This window comes from Hippoglossus hippoglossus, chromosome 4 (genome assembly GCF_009819705.1).
Source record: "Hippoglossus hippoglossus isolate fHipHip1 chromosome 4, fHipHip1.pri, whole genome shotgun sequence".
Lineage (NCBI taxonomy): Eukaryota > Metazoa > Chordata > Actinopteri > Pleuronectiformes > Pleuronectidae > Hippoglossus > Hippoglossus hippoglossus.
Window position 1 is genome coordinate 19,438,525 of NC_047154.1, and position 19,652 is coordinate 19,458,176.

A 19,652-nucleotide genomic window follows, 5' to 3' on the forward strand; every position below is an offset into this window, starting at 1 on the left:
AAACACACCACAGCAAATTCCTTGTGTTGTACTTAATAAACAATAAACATCAATTCTGAAAGGAAAGGTCAAGTTGGAAGAAGCTTCACCTGCTCTCAATTGCTTTGCTGTTAATCAAATATTTTTAATAATAAAATAATAATAATAATTATTTATAGAGCACTTTTCAAAATCTACGTTACAAAGTGCTTTACAAAATCACAAATATTAAAAGACAGGATTCATCTAAAAGAAACTCTTAAAGAATGATAAAAGTCTGTTTTAACAAGGGATGTTTTAACAAGTGACTCAGTCGGTTCGCTGCAGGTTGTCTTGGTCCAAGTCGTCTCCTCGGACGCGGACGCTCATTAACTTGTTCACTAAAAGGACCCGAGCGGCTCCTGTGGGATGGAAGCGGAGTGAATGGGTGTGATGTCCCTTTAAAGGCTGATGCCCCCTGCAGCGTCGTCACTGCGCAGAGCAGTTTGAACCAAAAAGCGGAGTGACCTTCCTCCGCTCTCAGTCTGAGAGGCGCAGCACTGAAGCAATAAGCCGGTCGCAGCTCCAGCACTCAGCCGCATTAGCCTCAGAAATGAACAACAACTTAGTCGGAGATGAAGTCGGGTAAGATCCGCTCGCTGAAGCCTCCTGCCGCGGAGGCGACCCGCTGTAAATCCTCCTCGTAACTCGCAGCCAGTGCGCTCTCCGCTCCGAGCTGTCATTTGACAGCTAACGCTAGCTAGCAGGCTAAGCTAGCCGTAGTAACTTAGCTAGCCCGAGGAAAGACGGGCAAAAAAGAAAAAGTGAAAGTAAATCGTTGAAGTCGCTCAGTTGTTGGTGTTTGTGGAGGAAAGAGCCGCGTTGGTCTCCGGCGCTGTCACTCACCTTGACAGGGGGAGGTGTGGAAGTGCGGTTACTTATTTCTGTGTTGTTTGTGGTTAGCTCGGAGCCGCTTAGCTTAGCTGACGCTTTGCGAGCGAAGCGAAAGTCTCCTCTTCTCCGCTTCGCCCGAGCGAGGACATTTAGCGGGCACCGCCGGAGGATGGAGCCTCTGACCCCCCGCTCCTGCCGCAGCGTCCATCAGGGGATGTGTCCCAGCGGTTCTCTCGACGAAACGTGTGTTAACTCGTTAGCTTGTGCGATACTAGCGCCTTTTAAACTGCCATTAAACTTCCAGCTCCGGAGTGCGCCGGTGCGCATGCAGGGAGCCGGGCAGCCGCTCTCCTCTCCTCCGCTCGGAGAGGGTCACACTCGGGCTGCTGGAGCCTGGAGCCGGTGGAGGACTGTGTGTGTGTGTGTGTGTGTGGGGAGGGGGGGCTGCTGCAGCTTCTGGAGGCGGCTCGGTGATGGGCTCTGTCCCGGAGTAACTTACGTGGCAGGAGGTTCATAAAAATACCTTTTATTGTCGAGGCCATTTCAGCCGGTGTTGGAGGACTGGACCTGAATATGAGTCACAGTGAACGGGTGTGTGGAGGTCTCCTCATGCTGCAGCAGCCTGGCGCCTCGTGTTGTGTAATATGTGTGTAGTTCACTGTTTAGTCAGCTGGAGCTTTGTTATGGTTCTGAAAACTGCCATCTTCTCCACAAAGACCTGAGAGTCTTGTTCATCCCCCTGGTCAGGCAGTATGTTTTCTATGGTTTTGTGTGAGACAGTGCAGCAATGCTTGTCTGGCAGTTTATGAATAACTCAAAGCGATGATCAGTGACTAACTCGATTTATCATTTATCTACTTTTCCCAGGAAACTTTTTGTGGGTGGATTGGACTGGAGCACCACACAAGGTAAGTCGCACCTGTTTTAACTTGTGAACGCTCGCCCACTTCATGTGCAGAGTAATTTTTAATTCCTGGGAATTTGTCTGGATGGCTGTTGTAATCTTCACTGTTGTGTTCATGGTCTTGTTTGGTGGCTGAGTTTGAATAAACCCTGCAGATTGTCAGGTCACAAGTGGGTAGTACTTAAATACGCAGTACATGTACATTCGGATACTATTAGTATTTTTGGCTTCTGCCTTTACATCAACAGTGAACGGTATTTAAGTGAATTGTGGTGTGATATTAAAATAAGTATTAATAAGGGTGTGTGTGACATGGTACCTGGATATAATGGTGACGATGGTCAAGCGGACGAAGATAGTAATTTGTTTTATTTGTTATTCTTATCGTAAGTCCTGGTTCAGTATTGTTGTTTTATTCAGAGAAAGAATATTTATACGGCTGCGTTGACACAATAACACTGATGTATTTGCTGCAAGTGGTTGATTTTGTAGAAACATAATTGTGCTATGTGGAATACAATGTTTAAATTTACTAATGTCTGGTCCCGTACCAAACTGATATCAGTGCAGTTATGATAAATGTGTCGCGCTAAGCAAAAGATAACATTTAACTTTTTCATCTCCATAATTACAGAAAGTAGCAAATATTGTATGAAGAAAAAAGTTGTGTATTAATGTTAATAACCCATCAAATTACTGTATTGATGTTATCAATATCCCGAGTTAAAGTGATCAAAATCACAAAAAGACCTTAGAGTATATTCTCCCTGTCACATTTCATAATTACTGATGATCATCGTTGGTAGAGTCTACATTATTAGTGCAACGTGCCTGTGTATACATCTCTCTTTCAGAGCTGTGCAGAGTTGGTTTTGTCCGTCTAAAGCTTCTTTCCACTGGCTCATGCTCAACTAGCCATTGTGTAACTTTGCACAAGGGTTTGTCCACGTTAACATTGAGATCTGAACCACAACGCTGTGTTACACCGAGCCTGTTTCTCCGCCGATGCCCTGGGGCTTTTAAGCAATGAGAAAAGCAATTACGATAACCCTCTCCAAAGTGACTCCTCGTTTGTTCAAACTTGTACGCTCATCTCCATGGGCGTGTGCAGGCATTACTGTAGTTGGTTGTACGTTTGGTGCTATGTGAGATGACAGTGGGTCAGTGCTGTATTTGCTCTGTAGGAGTGTCAATATGTGAGTTGAAATTGTTTCCCTATAAAAACATTGATATAATCCACAATATTCTGTCAAAAGACAAAATCAAGGTCACTGAATGACGGTTCCCAGTGTGTCATAGTTTTAGTTGCAGTTCCAGTTGTGGTGCAGGTTGCTGACGATATTTTAATAGTATAATTTATTGTAATTATAGTACAAGTGCTGTAAATCATCACTTCTTTGTGTTCAGGAGCCAAAGTGGGCTAGGTTCAATCTTTAAATTAACACATTTGCAATATTACTGTATAAATCTGTGCTTATTTTTGGTGGTCCTTTCTTTCTCTTCTCAGAGACACTTAGAAACTACTTCTCACAGTACGGGGAAGTAGTAGATTGTGTCATCATGAAGGACAAAACTACAAATCAGTCGCGAGGCTTCGGCTTTGTCAAATTCAAAGACCCCAATTGTGTACGGACAGTGCTGGAGACAAAGCCGCATAATCTTGATGGAAGAAATGTGAGTATTTAAAAAATCAAAGTATCAGATAGTCAAATCAAGCTGAGTAATCTGCCAACGCTTAGTAACTGTATGTCATCATCCTCAGTAGTTAGAAGTTATTCATGGATAATTTTAGATTGTACTTGCCTGCAGCCAATAGTACAGATGATGAAGACTGATATTTGCTTGCCCAACAAGACTTACCTGTTCAAAGATAATAACCAATATTGGCACCAACGGTTGGAATTGTCATAGATGGCTGAAAAGAAAGTGTTGTCAATCTAGTTTCTCCTTTCGATTTATTGTGTCATTTGCAGCTCCCTCATGAACTACATCTTGCCCCATTGGATATTTTGACTGAGGCAGAGAAAAGCATAAACTTTGGCCACATATTGTTATGAGTGTATGTCCTTACCCTGTTGTGTTAGGTACTTAAATATACACATTTTAAGGTACCTTTACTTAGAGAAAACGTTTTTCTCTCTCTCTGCTGTCAGATTGACCCGAAGCCATGCACTCCCAGGGGGATGCAGCCTGAAAAGACTCGAACCAAAGAGGGCTGGGTAAGAGGAATCTGATTTCTTATGGCGAAGGCAAGGCTAGGTGTTTCTGCTGGACTAAGGCTAAAGGCCGTCAGTCTCACCAACCCCTCCTCCTCATGAGGTTGAATTCGGAGATCTTGAGCTTCATTAATAAAATCGCTCTGACTTTAACCTTCATTTTATTTTCAGATACTTAGTTTTTTTGTAAAAGACTGTGATTTTTTTATTGTTAAGATCACAATGACCAGCCGTTATACCCTTGAGAGTCCTTGGAATTGGTTTGGGGCTTTGATAAATCACAGAAGCGTTAAAGAACGTACGTCTTGTATCGACCTCTATTTGTGACCAAGAGACTGCAACAATTTCAGCAGGTCTCTGTTAGAACATACAATAGCCTGGTATTGACCCATAATAACGTCACAATTTTTCCAGATGATGATAAAATGACTCATGAGGTTGTCATCGCCCTGTGTCCCCATGCTAAATATTGGAATTATAATTGTATCTTTGCATTATTTCGTTCTGATGCTGCAGTTTTCTTGATGAAGTTAAGATATAATATTTTTTCCTTGCAAGTGTCTTCTCTTTGAATAAAACTGTGAAAACACATAAAGATTAAAAGAAAAGCAAGCTATTATGATACAAGAAATTGCCTTTCAGCAGTGAACGTTTTGTCAGGCAAAAATCTCTGCACCAACTTGGGCAATTTGTGGGTCGATCAACAATGCTATCAAGCCCCTGCAGCTCTATTATAGTCATTTTGTCCCTTTGGGCAGCCAAGGGTTTTATTATTCCGCCGCTGCTGCCATTAAAACATTTTTTTTAAGTCACAAATTTGGCTGAAAGCACAGGCTTTGTATGTCAGATGCTTTTATAAATAAGGCTCTCTCCCTCCTACTGGAACTCCTTTCACTGAGTTTAAGTCATGTAGTTGGTGCTGAATGTTTTACTAACAAAGCAGAAGACGTAACTGGTAAAAATCGTTGTAAGCAGCATCTAGCCTGTGCAGTGCACAGCAATGCTCAGTGGTAGAGAGTAAGTGGAGGAAGCCGTGTTCTCTGATCTGTGGAGACCAGTGTTTGCATTGACATGACATGTTAAGAATTATACCCCAGGGCAAGAGGAGAACCTAATTTCTTCTGCACTGTCTGAATAGATGATGGCTAACTGGCCCCCTCTCAGAGTGATCCTTCAACAGACACTGAAATGCATACACTCCCTGTTTTCTTTCAGAAGGGCAGCAAAGCCGATAGCAATAAATCAAAGAAGATATTTGTAGGTGGAATCCCCCATAACTGCGGCGAGCCTGAACTCAGGGACTATTTCAATAGATTTGGAGTGGTGAGTATTGCCAAGCACACAATGCAAGTCAGTTCACATCATCATTAAAGACTGCTTGAATGGATGTGACATTGAACAGGGTCAATACTACAGTATATAAATATTGTGGGATTGTAATATTACAAGTATTTATTTGACCAAATTGAGGCTGAATATTTTAATTGGAATAAGAAAGCACCCTGCCTGGTTTGCTAAATGGAGCCACTGTTTCCCTTTGTCCCTTTCAAGGTCACAGAGGTGGTAATGATCTATGATGCGGAGAAGCAGAGGCCCCGAGGTAAAAGCTGATCCCGTTTTTTTTTTCTCTCCCCTCCCCATACCGTACCATCTTAAATCTCATGACAAACTATTCTGGCCCAAAGAGAAAAAAAAGCCCCTTCAGCCCCAGATGTTCAATTCAATTAAAACACTGTAACCCTTAACAGCAATTTATGTATGGTAAAGGCACACAATAAAACACAAAATGCAATAGAAGCGTGCTAAATGAAACCCGTACAAAGTCATTACCGTGGACAATAACTGCAGTGACAAATAAATCACTCCCAGGTCAAGAACATTAAATTCTTTAGCAGCCTTGATGGCCGTACACTCAGTCCAACATGAACAGATGGTATCTTGCCGTGTCCCACCTGACCTTGTGGGACAATTCCAGTCTGTTTCTAACACACTTATCTACTTGGTTATGTTTTTTTCTGGAAATAAATCATTCTCAAGTCACATTTTTTCTCAAACCCATATTAACATACTCATATTGACAGACCACACCCAGACACATTTTTGCACATTTGCTTATAAATTTCTCAATTATGTTGTTGGATAATTTTTAATAATTGTGAATAATTTTCTGGCGCATAATTGATTATTGAATTAACAGTTTCAATTCCAGAATTAAACCTTTTAACAATAAGGGATGCCACACAATAGAGCAGATTACAATAAAGCTGCAGATCCTTGGTCCTTGGTCCATTAAGAATACACATGCCAAGTGTGAAGCCGATAAGATGAACTTTTTGAGATATACGCTTAATATACAGACAGACAGTTTGCTGGATTTTGTAGATGTATGTAGATTTTTCAATGCTAGAAAATCTTCACTAAAACCTATGAAATGGAAGAAGTTTAATTTGAAAGTTGTAAAAATGAGTTTTTGGACGCAACGAGACTCACTAACTGAAGAACAAAAAGAAGGTGCTCACAACATGCATCTGGTATATTGAGAACGGGAATATTTGTCCTTCGCAGAGACCGGTTCCATCGCGGTCGCTGAAGGTGATTATAATTAAAAACTCTTATCTCTTATCAACAAATGGAATAATTAAAATGTTTTACGTGTCCTTTCATACTCCAGAAATCTTTTCAACATGATTCCTGAAAGTAGCGGTGACGGACATTAATATCTCAGAAAGGTTTGTCCAGATAAATCCTAAATGTATCCTGAGTGTCTGACATGTGCCGACACTTTAAGCATGGATGGCCTCACTGGGAATCAGACCCGTGCCACCGGCAGTGTTGGTGTCAGTCTCTGCTTGCTGAGTTACAGTCACAGCTGTCTCATCTGCATTTGTCCTACATAGCCATGATGTAGTAGCCACTGACCCACAACATGTATCACTGCTCTTCCTTTAAAACACCATACATTCTCTGTTGGGAGAAACCCAGAATAGTTTGTCATTGGAATTTAACATGATGTATTGCATCTGTAACAACCATTACATAATCTTTGATAGTGTAAATAATTTCTTTTACTAAAACCATTAGTCTTTGAATATTGGCGTAAGTTTTCTTTACCCTGATTTAGACGTACTTGATACATTTATCTTAAACGACCTAGTGTGTGTTTTCCCGTATGTAGAGAGTTAAGTATTTTTGTAAGTAAGCCCTTTTCTATTTTCCTTTCTTCTGTCCCCCTTCTCCTTGTGAATGGTTTGAATGTGATTAACTGTGTCTCTTTAAGATTTGTCTTTTCTCCTTTAGGTTACTGTGCATTGACTGGTAGCACAGAGGTACAGGCCAAATGTAAAAGCACTCAGATTTTTCACTTGGTCACAATGGGGCGTACACAAAGTTGCATCAAACTGTTAACTGGGCTAAAGCTTAAATGTTGCCAGTAATTACAGAGAGATGTTATTTGAGCCATTGAAGTCTTCATTTTAAATCTGTGTGTATTGACTCACAGCCGATGTTCACTTGCATCCTCTGAATTTAAGATTTTTAGTTATTAGGGGATATGGCCAAACAATAGATTGTAAATCAATTAATTGTTTGGTCAATAAATGAAGTGAGAAATCTCCAAGTGTCAGATTTGTCTGACAAACAGTCCACAAGGCAAATATAGTTAGTTTACTGTAGAAAAGTAAGAAATCATGAAAATATTCACATAACATTTTTTCAGTAAAAAGATACTAAAATAATGATTTGACTGTCACACTTTTTGCCAAAAAATTAGGTCGATTGAGCTATTACTTGAAAAGTCGTTGAATCTTTTCATATATTATTATTAAATTATGTTCCTGTTCCGTGAGTAGTCGTCTGAATGACGGCTGGTCCACGTCAAGTTTCATTCATGTCAAATTATTTATAACCCATGAGTTTCATCTGTAGCTGATATCTGATTAGAGTCAATTATCAATTCCAGTGTCGCCGAGTCAGTGTAACCAAGATATGTCAAAATTTAATGTGTCAACTTGGTTTTATATTTAGTTGAAGGACGGGTCAATGACAGATGTTATTAATAGCGATGGATCGTGAGGCTGGGGAAACGCTTGGCATGTTACTATAGGTCTCCAAATTTCAGTTGTCTCACAGGAGGTTCCGTTGGATTGAGGTTAAGTCCCCAAGTAGAGATCTGCACACAACCCAATTCTGCCACGGCGGAAAGTTAATCAAGTTGAAAGTAGATCACTGCAGCGCGAGGCGGCCTGCTAACACTGAAAAAGTTCTGTTACAGATTGAGTAGTTTACTGAGCGGTCGGTGCTGCTGCAACAAGAAATCTGTAAACTTTGGGCTTCTTGTTGATGAACGTTGTGTACCCCCCATGAAAACTCTTGAGCAAAATCAACAACTTGTCACTTTGGGAAACCAGTCATGGCCTATATCTTTGTGTTATTGTTGTGAACAATATTTTAATTGTCCATTTTAGGCTTATCCTGGCTGACTCAAAAGTAAAAATACTGAAATTGGGAAAGCTTGGAGAAAGCTTTAGGCATTCTACAGTTTGTGTTTCTCCATATTTTTGTGATGCATTAACAATGGCTGCTGCGAGAGTGTGCTCCAAAGCAATATACCAAGGGACAGATCAAGGTGGGGTTTGGATGAAACAGCATGAAGTAACACAACGTGGTATTGGTTCAATTGGCATTTATCAATGTTAGAGGGCGAAAGAGTGACCTCATTGTTCTCTGACATTTCACGTGAAATCAAACACTGCACCTGTCATTCTGCATGTTGAGCAGTTAAACCCTCCTGTATTCTGTATTCACAAAATATTTCTCTGCACAGTAAAGAGAAGTTTCCCCTCAATCCCTCCAGGCCTTAGTCTTGGATTTGTGTTGTTCTGCAAGTCTGCGACATCATCCGAACCCCAGGAGCCTCTTGCTCAGTCTTGACGGATCCTCACTCTGCTGGAGCCCAATACTGTTCTTCATCTTGTGTTGTCACAACCCCCCTGCTACCTTGATTCACTCTTGGTCGTTGGCTAGGTTTTGGATTTATTACTTTCGAGGCCGAACAATCAGTGGACCAGGCTGTCAACATGCATTTTCACGACATCATGGGCAAAAAAGTGTGTAGTTGTAGTTTTATTTTACCCTTAAGATCAAACGGAGGCTTGGGTGACACAGTAAGAATTTGACCACGATGCTGATGTATTTTGTTCAAGTAAAATTTCCAGTGGCTTTCCATCAGTGACTGTAACATTATACGGCACAAATTTAGCATTTTAAATCACAGAATAATCAGGCTGCTGACATGTCTCATCCAATCTTGCTCACTCTATTGATCTCAGTTTCTAAAGCCACTAATGCTTGACAAATGCTGTTATATTACAGTTTGAGCTGTCACCCAAGGCTTTGTTTATACTGACCACTCCTTTAGGATGTCTTAGGTTTCTTAAATTGTACTAAAAACTTCTAAATCAAACTGTTTTCTGGCTTTTGATTTGCCATTAAAATGAAAAATAATAATAAAAGTTAAGGCTGAATTTCACAGAATCACCTAAAGGATTGGTCCAATTCTGTTCTGTTTCTTTTGTTTTCTGATATTTTTGTTGGCAGGTCACTTACACGTCAACATGTTTTGTTTTATTTATCTATTTCATTTTTTGAAAATTTTAAAGAAAAAGCTCAACCCAGTGACCTCAGTTAAAGAATCTCCATACTGTGTCCCCCAGTTTTGACCATTTTAAATTTCAGGTTTTTTAAAAGAATCAGAAGTATCTAAAGTGCGGTTTAGGATCAGGCACAGTAATATATGCAGTTCACTTAGTGTTGACTTTAACTCAGCGGCTGCACCAGATGGATGAGGTTTTTCAGCTCAAAGACAATTCAGACAGTGTCAGGTAATCTGTCCATCTGGGAAAAGACAATAACTTCACTATGGTGCAGGATTTAAACTCACTTAATAACCTCCTGGCAAACACCACACACCTGCTGGGAACCTCAGCAGAAAACAAAACAAAACCATGCTGCGTGTTTTCATGCATCCTACAAGGATTGGTCCACCACTTCGGTTTAAAGTAGTATTAAGTGCTCATTCATTATAAACCCCCAATTTTCCCAAATTAAAAATTTTAATTAGCAGCTTTAATAATAAATACAGAGAAACCAGCAGAGAGACAGTCTCATTGATTTGTGGGCATAAGAAATTTCACAGTGTAGTTATATTCTCTCAGTCATATCATCATATGTCTCCTGCGTCTGTCCTTGATCTTAAAATGGCTGCGTTAAGTATCTTAAATATTTGTCTCCAAGCACTGAAATCCTCTGTGTATATTTCAGCAGTTATTTTTAATTTCTTATTGACAATATTAAAGTATTCTCCCTTTTTGGGGAAAAGTGATAGTTATTGTGGTGCTTCTGCACTTGCAAGCACAGTGCTGGTTGTATATTTGGAGTCTTCTGTGCTTTTATTTGAGAGTGGACAGTAGAAAGATGAGGAAAGAAGGGCGTCAGGTCTGAATTAGGGAATGACACCTAACAAATGTCCCCAAGGCAGATGTACACCATGGCTGTTGTGATTTCCTACAGCAGTTTAACAAACTAATATTACAAGTAAAAAATGTTGCCAAAAAATCATCTACCAATCACCCTTTAATTTGATAATAAGAAAATATGTCAGAACTCACCTCAGACAAAACAAGATTTATTTTTATTTAAATGTCCCAGATTATTACAGTGATGATCTCAATCCCATTTCCTTGGTAACAGCTTCAGCCCAACCTGTGTACTCTCCAGTGTGTACTCGCCCCCCTTGACTTTGCCCTGGTTTTTCAGCATGAATCAAGGCTCGACTTAATCCATTGTTCTTGACTTGACATTACCTTACGCTGGGACTTGTGGGAGCCTGGGAGATATGAGTTACGAAATTAGAAATTGGAGCACATCAAACTGTGGGACAAATCCCAGTTCTGCTGTTGGGGACTGTGCAGAAGTCATGGTATCCATCACTCGTAGCTGTGATGCCCACGGGAGAAAGCGCTCAGGTAGCTGCCGGCGGCGGCGAGGCCACTGCCGGAAACATGTGCATGTAATTAGGTCGACAGAGAAGGAAGAGGAGGCTGGGGAAGGTGGCACCACCTTAAAGCGGGGAGGAATTTGTGATTCGTTTTCCTCCCGCAAGGTGACCCCAATAACTCAACCTCTCAGTCTATTTCTGGTTGGCTCCCCCTTAGTCTCAGCCTGTTTCTTTGCTCTGGTTAACGGCTGGTAGCTTTGCCTAGTTACAGTCAAGAAAGTTTTCTTATTGGGGCAATTCATTTTAAATTGACTCAAGGCATCAAACGTTGACATCGGACAATATATAAAACTGAAATGAAAGTAAAGAAGTGGATAAATAAAGCCAGTTTCTGAGCATTAATAAAATAACAGTGTAAGACAACGACCCCTGAATAAGCCAAGTAACATTTCAACATAAACATAAACTAGTCTTAATTCTAACATTAGGATACTTTTGATTTAGTTGACAGTATAATTTGACATTATATTGGTGTCAAACTGTATCAGTCACTATTTTCTCACCTTTGACACAGTATGAAGATTCAGTTTTAGATTGAAAAGACTGTTCATTTGTACTATCTGCATGTTTACTTTATATTCTGTTAGAACTGAGATACAGATTTCTCTCTACACCCCTCCCCCTCCAAAAAACTTATTCTGATAAAATAAAAATGAGATATTCTTTGTAAGCATTAGTTGGAGAAAGGTAAGTCATGACCTTCCATTAGACGTCTTTATCATATATAAAGGGCAATTAATTTGAGGAACAAAAAAAGAAATCTATGTTTCTCAGGTACATTATAAAAAGCCACAATTTAAAAAAACTGTAATTCACGTGTACTGTCTTTGTAATCTGATTTTTGGGCACTCTGAAATTCCTGCTTGATAATTAGTACCTGAGACACATAGCTGTGCATCTCTCCAGGCTACACAGTAATATTAATTAACATAGCTGCCCCACATTATTCTGATAAACATAGAGTGAAACGTTTTCAACCTGGCCCAAAATGTTGAGATTGACTATCAGGGCTAGGAGAGGTCTGTCTAGGTGAGGGTCGTCTAGATCTTACACTGGTGTTGCCAAACGTGCCCTCCTTGTCCTTTGTCCAGGTGGAAGTAAAGAAGGCTGAACCTCGTGACAGCAAAGCTCCTGGCCAGCTTGGCCCTGGCCAGTGGGCGCCCAGGGGCATCTTGAGTGCAGCTAATGGTTGGACAGCACAGCCTGCCCAGGGCTGGCAACAGCCATACGGGCCACAGGGTGAGTGGGAACACGTCCCAGAGCAGAGCGAGTGAGACTCTTTGTTCAGAGGAAAACCCAGTAGTAACTGTTTTAATGTGTTTAATCCTCTCCTCTAACATTAACCTTGTGCAGGGTGGTCACTGGTTGTTCGCTCTGTTTGAATGTTTGAACTGAACTGAATTATGTGAACATTGCATATCTCAGGCATCAGTGTTGTCCTCAGTCTAAATTTTCTTTCTCTCTTTTTGAAGGAGTGTGGGTGTCGACCACTGGCCAGCCCATAGGTAGGTGTTGTACCTCTATTCTACCACACAGAAAATATCTTGTCTTTCCAGTCTAAAGAATTCGTTTTTTTTTCATGTTGCACAACAGTGAATTGATCAAACTGCAGTGTGTGTGTGTGTGTGTGTGTGTGTGTGTGTGTGTGTGTGTGTGTGTGTGTGTGTGTGTGTGTGTGTGTGTGTGTGTGTGTGTGTGTGTGTGTGTGTGTGTGTGTGTGTGTGTGTGTGTGTGTGTGTGTGTCATGTGATCTGCTCTTATCTCTAAAGGAGAGAGCCTGCATTGAGGGAGGCCAATGGGCTGGTGACAGTTAGCAGCGCGTGTTATCACTGATTCATAATGGCTGAGGCTGCTGATATTTTTCTATTTGAGACAGATGGCAGCCTTGAATGTATTCCGGCCTCCCTCTGCTATTGGTCAGGCTCGGTTTCATATCACCACCTCCGGGTCAACCTGCAGGACTCACTGCAGTGTCGGCCCTGTGCTCACTCAAAGGATACCTCACTGTCACTCAGCTTCAGATAGCAACCTTCAAATGCAGTTTTTTAAACCTTTTGTCTTTAATTCAGCTGTTTATTAAAACCATAACAAATTGAAACTAATGTTGTTTGCATACATCTGTCCTGGAACTTGTCATTCTTCCTGTTATTGCCTGTCTGTTTAATCATGTGTGTATATAAACAGATATTTATATAAATCATACATATTACCTAGTTCTGTTCTCTGTTGGAGAAGGCGGGTATGCACCTCCATTGACTGCAGGCCGGGGGACACCCACACAGCCTCCATCACCTTTCAACGCATTCCTGGTCACATCCCCAGCGGGTGGCTTTGCTGCACCTCAGGGCTACCCTCAACAGGGCTACAGCACAGCACCTCAGTTTGGTCAGTAGCACTCGCTCATTACACTTTGCTGCTGCTTTGACATCACTACAACGTGCAAACAGATAATATGGCATATGTAAGGATAACACTGCGAATTAGTAGGAGGAGTTTCTTAAATCTGATATTCATATATTTTTATTAGAAAGGGGGGGGGCATGTAAAATGTGTAAAATGAATCCATGACAGGTTTTCTTAGCAGCTTTGCTGTTGCTGTGGTCAGGGAGGAACCTCCATCTTATCAGACAGGGACAGATTGCTGTGTTTCATGAACTGCTGCTTAAAAAGAAGCCTGCGTGGTGGATTATTACCTTGATCCAGTTCAACCTGTTAGCAGACCAAGCTGAGTTATGTAAATCATAGACCAACAAAAAGTGGAAAAGAAATCCAGACTTATTTGTTTCAAGTGTGTTGACAGAGTAGGGACAATTCAATTGGCAGCTGTCCTATAAAAAGACGTGGTTGCACAACTTGTATTTTTACAGCCTATAATGAGATTAGATTTGGTGGATTAATTGATAAATATTTACACTATTTACAGATTTCAGGTGATCGTATGGTCAACTGGATTATTTAAATATTCAAAATGCAACTGAAGTATATTTTGCTCAAGTCAATGACTTTGTGTAGTATTCTCCTGTTATAATGTACAACATTAATGAAATGAAGAATCATCATTATAATCTTGTTCCTATCGAACAGGTTACAGTTTCGGTACACCCCAAGCAGACCAGTATGCTCCACAAGTTCCTCCTCCGCCCACAACTCCAGGAGCTGCACCTCTGGGCTTTGCCCCTGCCACCACACCAACTCAGGACTTGAGCAAAGCTCCCACCGGGCAGCCCGACTTCCCTTATAGCCAGTATGGTAAGAAAAACCTTGTGCACAGAACAGTTTGCTGCCCCTTTCTCTCCCATTTAATTTGAATCGACCCCTCTGCCCTGCCCATCTCCCTCAGTATTTAAAGGGTGCAACTACAGCTCATTTAAGTTCATATTTTGGATTGTAAAACAAGCAGGAGCTCGCTCTTGGTTCCATTTAGCTTGAACAGCTACACATGCATACATGCTTCCTGCATACATGAACCCCTCTGCCTCTACTGTAAAGATGCTGCTGAAGCTTCACCACATCCCGGAGTCTTCAGCAGGCATTTCTGTCAGGTTTTTCCAGCCTGGCTGTGGATTGGTAAAAAAGATTGGTAGGTCTTGGTGGGTTTGAATTAGATCATCCTGTCTTGCAATGTTTTTTTTGTTTTTGTTTTGCATTTTTATTTTATGTTTATTTTTAAGGGAGTGCATCCGTCTCCTGACTGTTTTTATTTATTTTACTTGAATCAAATACTCCTCTTTTCATTTCTCTCGCCTCCACCTCCTCTTTCTCTTCCTCCCTGTCTGTGACTTTGCTGGTTTCTTTTCCTGGACTTGGCACGATTGCCATAAAAGAGCACCAGCATGACAATATTAGGCCCGTGTTATTTCTGGAAAAAGGCATGTCCAACCTGCCAAGTTACCTATCAAAGATTTTCAACTTGTCCATCAGTTTATAACTCTAGAGTCTAGAGCTTTGCATGCTTGTGTTCAATTTGTGAATTTCCCTCCTGTGCCCTGTAGATATGTAAAGATATTAAAGTCCTGGCGAAGTCATTTTTTTTACCAATATGTCTGTAAGATTTCCTTTCAGTCTTTGTGGTCTCTGAACTGGACTGTTAGTCTGGTCAAATATTACCTTTGGACTGGGTTAGGCCCTGATTATTGTTCCTCCTGAATCTCCCCTGAGCTGATTAACTCTGCCAAATTTCACTTAGCATGCAGGGACTTGAAAATTACACGTTTCATCACGCCACTTCACTGAATGTAGATGATGATGTGCTTTATTCATTTCTATATTGAAAACAAATGGAGGGGCACCTTTTTCTGATTGTGTAGAATAAAGGTTTTCAGCCCTAAACCAAACGAAAGACTGAAATAATGTGAAAACTAACCAGCATCCAGGGAAAAGGAACAAGCTTTGTCTTCATCGAACATTCGCCCTTTAGACAACATAATTACAGATAAGAGTCAGATTTGAATTCAGAAACCTCTGATTTGGCTTACAGCTGCTTCACACTGCCGGATCTACATCTGAAGCAGTCATGTGGTCGCTGTCAGTCACGACAGGTGTCCATCTTGTTCAGTGTTTTCCTGCTTGTGCTTCTCTTCCATCCAGCTTTCTGCATTTAGTGTCGTCTGGCGTTTAGTCCAGTGATGGCAGCACAGAGTCACTATGGTTTTGGGAAATGGGCAGAAAATCCCAGATGATGTCGGTGTTGTGCAGAGAAATCACACACCCCTAACATGAACGTTTCTGACAACTGTAGCCACTGGATATGATGCTTTCACGTGAGGTTAGGAAAATAAAGTAAGTTTGTTAAGGTTAAAGTTAAGTTTGGCTTCTGTGGAGTTAAACAGTCTAAATATATTGGTTGTCATTAGAGTAAGGATCTAACCTGTGGTTTTGCATGTAAATTTATTAATGACAAATTATTTTCTCAATAATTCCCTTCCTCCTGACTTCACTTTCATTACAGTACAACGTGAAACTTGAAACTTGGTTGGTTATTCATCACAGTGTATTGTTGACTTTTCTTGTCAAACCTCTTTTGTAAATATTGAGAGATGACTGCAAAACTTCATGTTTGTTGTTTAATTTTAAATCTTTTAAATCTTAAAATCTCACCAGTGGAGTCCTTTATTGCTAAGTTTAAATATATATATATATAATATGCATAATATATACCAATATAACACAGCGAGGAGATATAACACATAGTTTATCTACCTCAAATTTTATTTTGATATAATTTTTGGCCTTACTAAGCACACAACAGTCATGTTATTTGACAGAAAGATACCTGACATGCTGCCAATTAGAAACAAGTTTCAAGACAATTCATGTAGATTTTTACAGTGTACTGAAATGAATGCAAACCTTGGAAGATGGGAAATTAATCTAGAAATTGATGGTCTGCTTTGGAAAATTTCTGTGGCGTGTATACAAGACATATTTTATTCAGTACGACATGCAAAACTGCTGGTGTGGTTGCGCTAGTCCCTGCTTTTATTTGCCCTCTTCTCATAATATTTTCTTTGTGTGAAAACATTTCTCATGTTTTTGGCATCTACCAGCATATCATGCGCATTTTACAAGATTTCCTGAGACGAGGCTGGCATGATTATATTCAAAGTCAGGCGTGCTAGCAGATAGCTCACAAACTCACACTCCATTTTGTTTTGACTTCCAGATGAAGCTGAGCAGTGCTGTAGTGCAGACCCAGTAACTGAGTGTAAAGCTCTTAAAGCTCATTAAGGGGGGAACTATGTAAAGTAGTCGGCCAACAGTATCTGGGTTCAGTCAACCTGGTCTCCTCATCTCATTGATAGGCTTGGGTAACTACCCTCAGGACCCCTCTGCCTACGGACCAACGCGTCCTTCTCACAGTTATGGTCAGGATGAGCAGGGAGGATATAGTGCAGGTAGGTGCCAGCATCGTCTTCTCCAAAGAAGCATTTTTTAAGTCCTGTAGAGTTTATAGAGCTGCAACCCGGCCCTGCCTCTTTTATTTTTTGCTCTGTGTTTAGTATTTTGCATGTACATTTTGCATGTACATACAAATTACTGTGTGTACTCTTGTATAGTAAAACGCAGCCAGAGAAATTTGGCATTTTGAGCTTGAGCATGCCATCTCCCTTAGGGGCTGTGGTTTTACTATACCAAGACAGACCATGTCCTCCTTTCTTTGTTTCCTCACTGTCCGCATTGCTTTGCTGATTATAAAAGGATGATCTAATTGTCAGAAAATCTGTTCATGGTTCAGTTGTCTCTGTGCATCAGCGCAGTCCATTCACCCGTTGTTTTTACCCCATGTACTCCACATTGTAGCTCAAGGGGTGAGAAAGGAAAGAAGATTTAAAGAAGGACACGATGCCAGTCAATTTTCAATCTCTCTCAGATTCTTGTGTCTGATGCTCCTGTCGGGACTGCTCCCTGTTTGAGCACCTCAAAACCAATGCTTTTTCAAATTGTCTTTTCTTTCACTTTTTCTGCCTCTTCTCTTTCCACTCCAGTTATTTATAACTCTCTGTACTCCAGTATTTATTGGTGACATTTACAAATCACAAGAGTCTAGTTCTAAGAGAATGTTACCAGGGCAGGAAAATAACCGATTATCAGCAAGATGCTGGAAAGATTTGGCTGCAACTGTGTTTTTAATCCATCCAGTCATCTGGTAGTTAACAAATCAGCCATATTTTAACCATGATGTCCCTTTGGTCTGGACAGTTGCTGCTGCAGCTTTTACAGGCAGTTTAGTTTCTTTCCCTGGATGGCCCTTGTCCGTTTGCGCCATCTAGTGTTAAAACCGAAGAACGCTGTGTGTGTTCTCCACATCATTTTCCTCAACTTAATTACAAATTTAAATCAAATTTCCCGATACTATACAATAATTTATGATGTAATGTCACATCCCAGTATTTTCAGTAGCCACAGCACAATAATCATCAAGAATGAAAATGCTTCACTTACAAACATCAGACATGTACCAGTAAATATAACGGTGTGAGGGTAAATGGCGGTTTTTGCCTCATCATCAAACTTATGAGTATTTTACACAGGCCACTTTATCAGTACTTTTAAAGGACTAAGTGTTTTCTGTAACGATGTCTGGTGACTCTGACATTAAAACCCTCTTCTCCCTGCTCCCCTCTCCTTTTTGTTTTCCACCTCAGGGTACGGCCAGGACCTGACAGCCTTCGGCCACAGCTTCGCAGACCCCAGCCAGCCAACGGCTGCGTACGGGGCACCGACAGTGCAGCCCGCCAACGCCCAGACTGCCGTCAATGCGTTTGGCCGAGGGCAGAACCACAACGTACAGGGCTTCCACCCGTATCGACGCTGACGGCCACCTCTGGCAATTGGCGCTGTGTAAAGATGAAAAACAAAAACAACAAAAAAAAGAAGTCAGGGAAATGTTTGTTTTCGCTAAAAAGCAAAACTGGAGTCCTGGATCCTTCTATGGGATGAATGCACACAGTTTGTGAAACAGGAACCTTTTACGAAAGCAGGGATTCCAGTTAATTCTAAAGGGGTGTATTGAAACCCAGGTTTGTTTTGCCTAAGTTAAGGAAGATTCAGCAGAAAGAAGCTTTTTCCCCACGTCCTTCCCCATGTTTTATAGTAGAACTAAACTACTTTGCAATAATTTTGATTGTCTGTTCAAACACTAGCACAGAGACTATATGTAAAGAGACTTGCATATAAATATGTATATTTATGGTGGACACAAATGAAAACAGGGTCTCAAGTTTCCTCAGCTTTAAATTCTAGGGAAAAAATGTTTTTATTTTTCATTTGGTGAATTTTGTTTACTTTCTGAGCCTTTAAAGTTTGTTTAAAATGGAGATTATAATTATATATATATATTATACACGAACTGTGCAATTTTTTAAAAAGAGAATTTTGTACGATAAATGTACACTTTGCTTGTTTTTTTATTTAAAGATGTAGACTTCCCTCAGGTGGCTGTTTTGGGTGCATTTTTTGCACTTATGCAAAAAGAAAAAAGGACAAATTATTACAAAAATAAATGTTTTATCGATACAATGACTGTTGTGTATGTTGAGTCGTTTGCTTCTGGTATTTCAGTCCTGCAGAGTAGAGCTGCAACAATCTGTCAACTGATTCATGAGTTGATTGTCTGCAATAATTTTGACAATTTTAAAGAAAGAATTCCAAAAGAATGTCTTCCAGATATAATTTGTACTGCTTTTCCTGTTGTATATCTTTTTAAATAATATATTTGGCTTTCAGACTTTAAGCTTGGTTAACATTGGTTAAAGTTTTCTATTTTCTGACATTTCATATGCTTGAATATCACTCTAGAACAAAAATCTGATTAATTGATAATGGAAAGAAGTCAATGGTCATAGCATTTCCATTGTGAATATATGGATTTTGGAGACATTTGTAAGTATCACACTGGGTTCTCAAGAATAGCAATGTTCAATAGTTTATTTTACTATTTGATGATAAATGAAAAAGTCATTGATTGAGAAAATAATCTTCCAATGAATTGATAATGATCATTAATTGCAGCTTTAATTCAAGCAGAGGAATCACTGGTTTCCTTTAGTGGGATGAAACAGAACTCCCATCGCTTTTTAGGTATTTTTAAGAACTTGAAATGAAATGAAATGAACATAATATTTCA

The 19,652-nt window shown here is 40.3% G+C and overlaps 1 protein-coding gene across 11 annotated transcripts; it reads left to right on the top strand.

The window, feature by feature from the left end:
- Positions 1-460: 460 nt before the first annotated feature.
- dazap1 (DAZ associated protein 1) lies at positions 461-19,045 on the top strand. 11 transcript variants are annotated; one of them, XM_034582010.1, is made up of 14 exons: positions 461-603; positions 1,720-1,760; positions 3,264-3,430; positions 3,910-3,975; positions 5,188-5,295; positions 5,524-5,572; positions 8,995-9,077; positions 12,118-12,265; positions 12,499-12,531; positions 12,903-13,007; positions 13,262-13,411; positions 14,111-14,275; positions 16,828-16,920; positions 18,172-19,045. In XM_034582010.1, exons 1-14 carry the CDS (start codon positions 572-574, stop codon positions 18,339-18,341), a joined length of 1,410 nt encoding a protein of 469 aa, XP_034437901.1. In that variant the 5' UTR covers positions 461-571; the 3' UTR covers positions 18,342-19,045. The 11 variants fall into 11 exon arrangements, with proteins under 11 accessions (XP_034437901.1, XP_034437906.1, XP_034437910.1 ...); XM_034582009.1 differs by lacking the exon at positions 461-603 and adding an exon at positions 808-1,095 and having other exon boundaries at positions 5,191-5,295; XM_034582008.1 differs by lacking the exon at positions 461-603 and adding an exon at positions 809-1,095.
- The last annotated feature ends 607 nt before the right edge of the window (positions 19,046-19,652 follow it).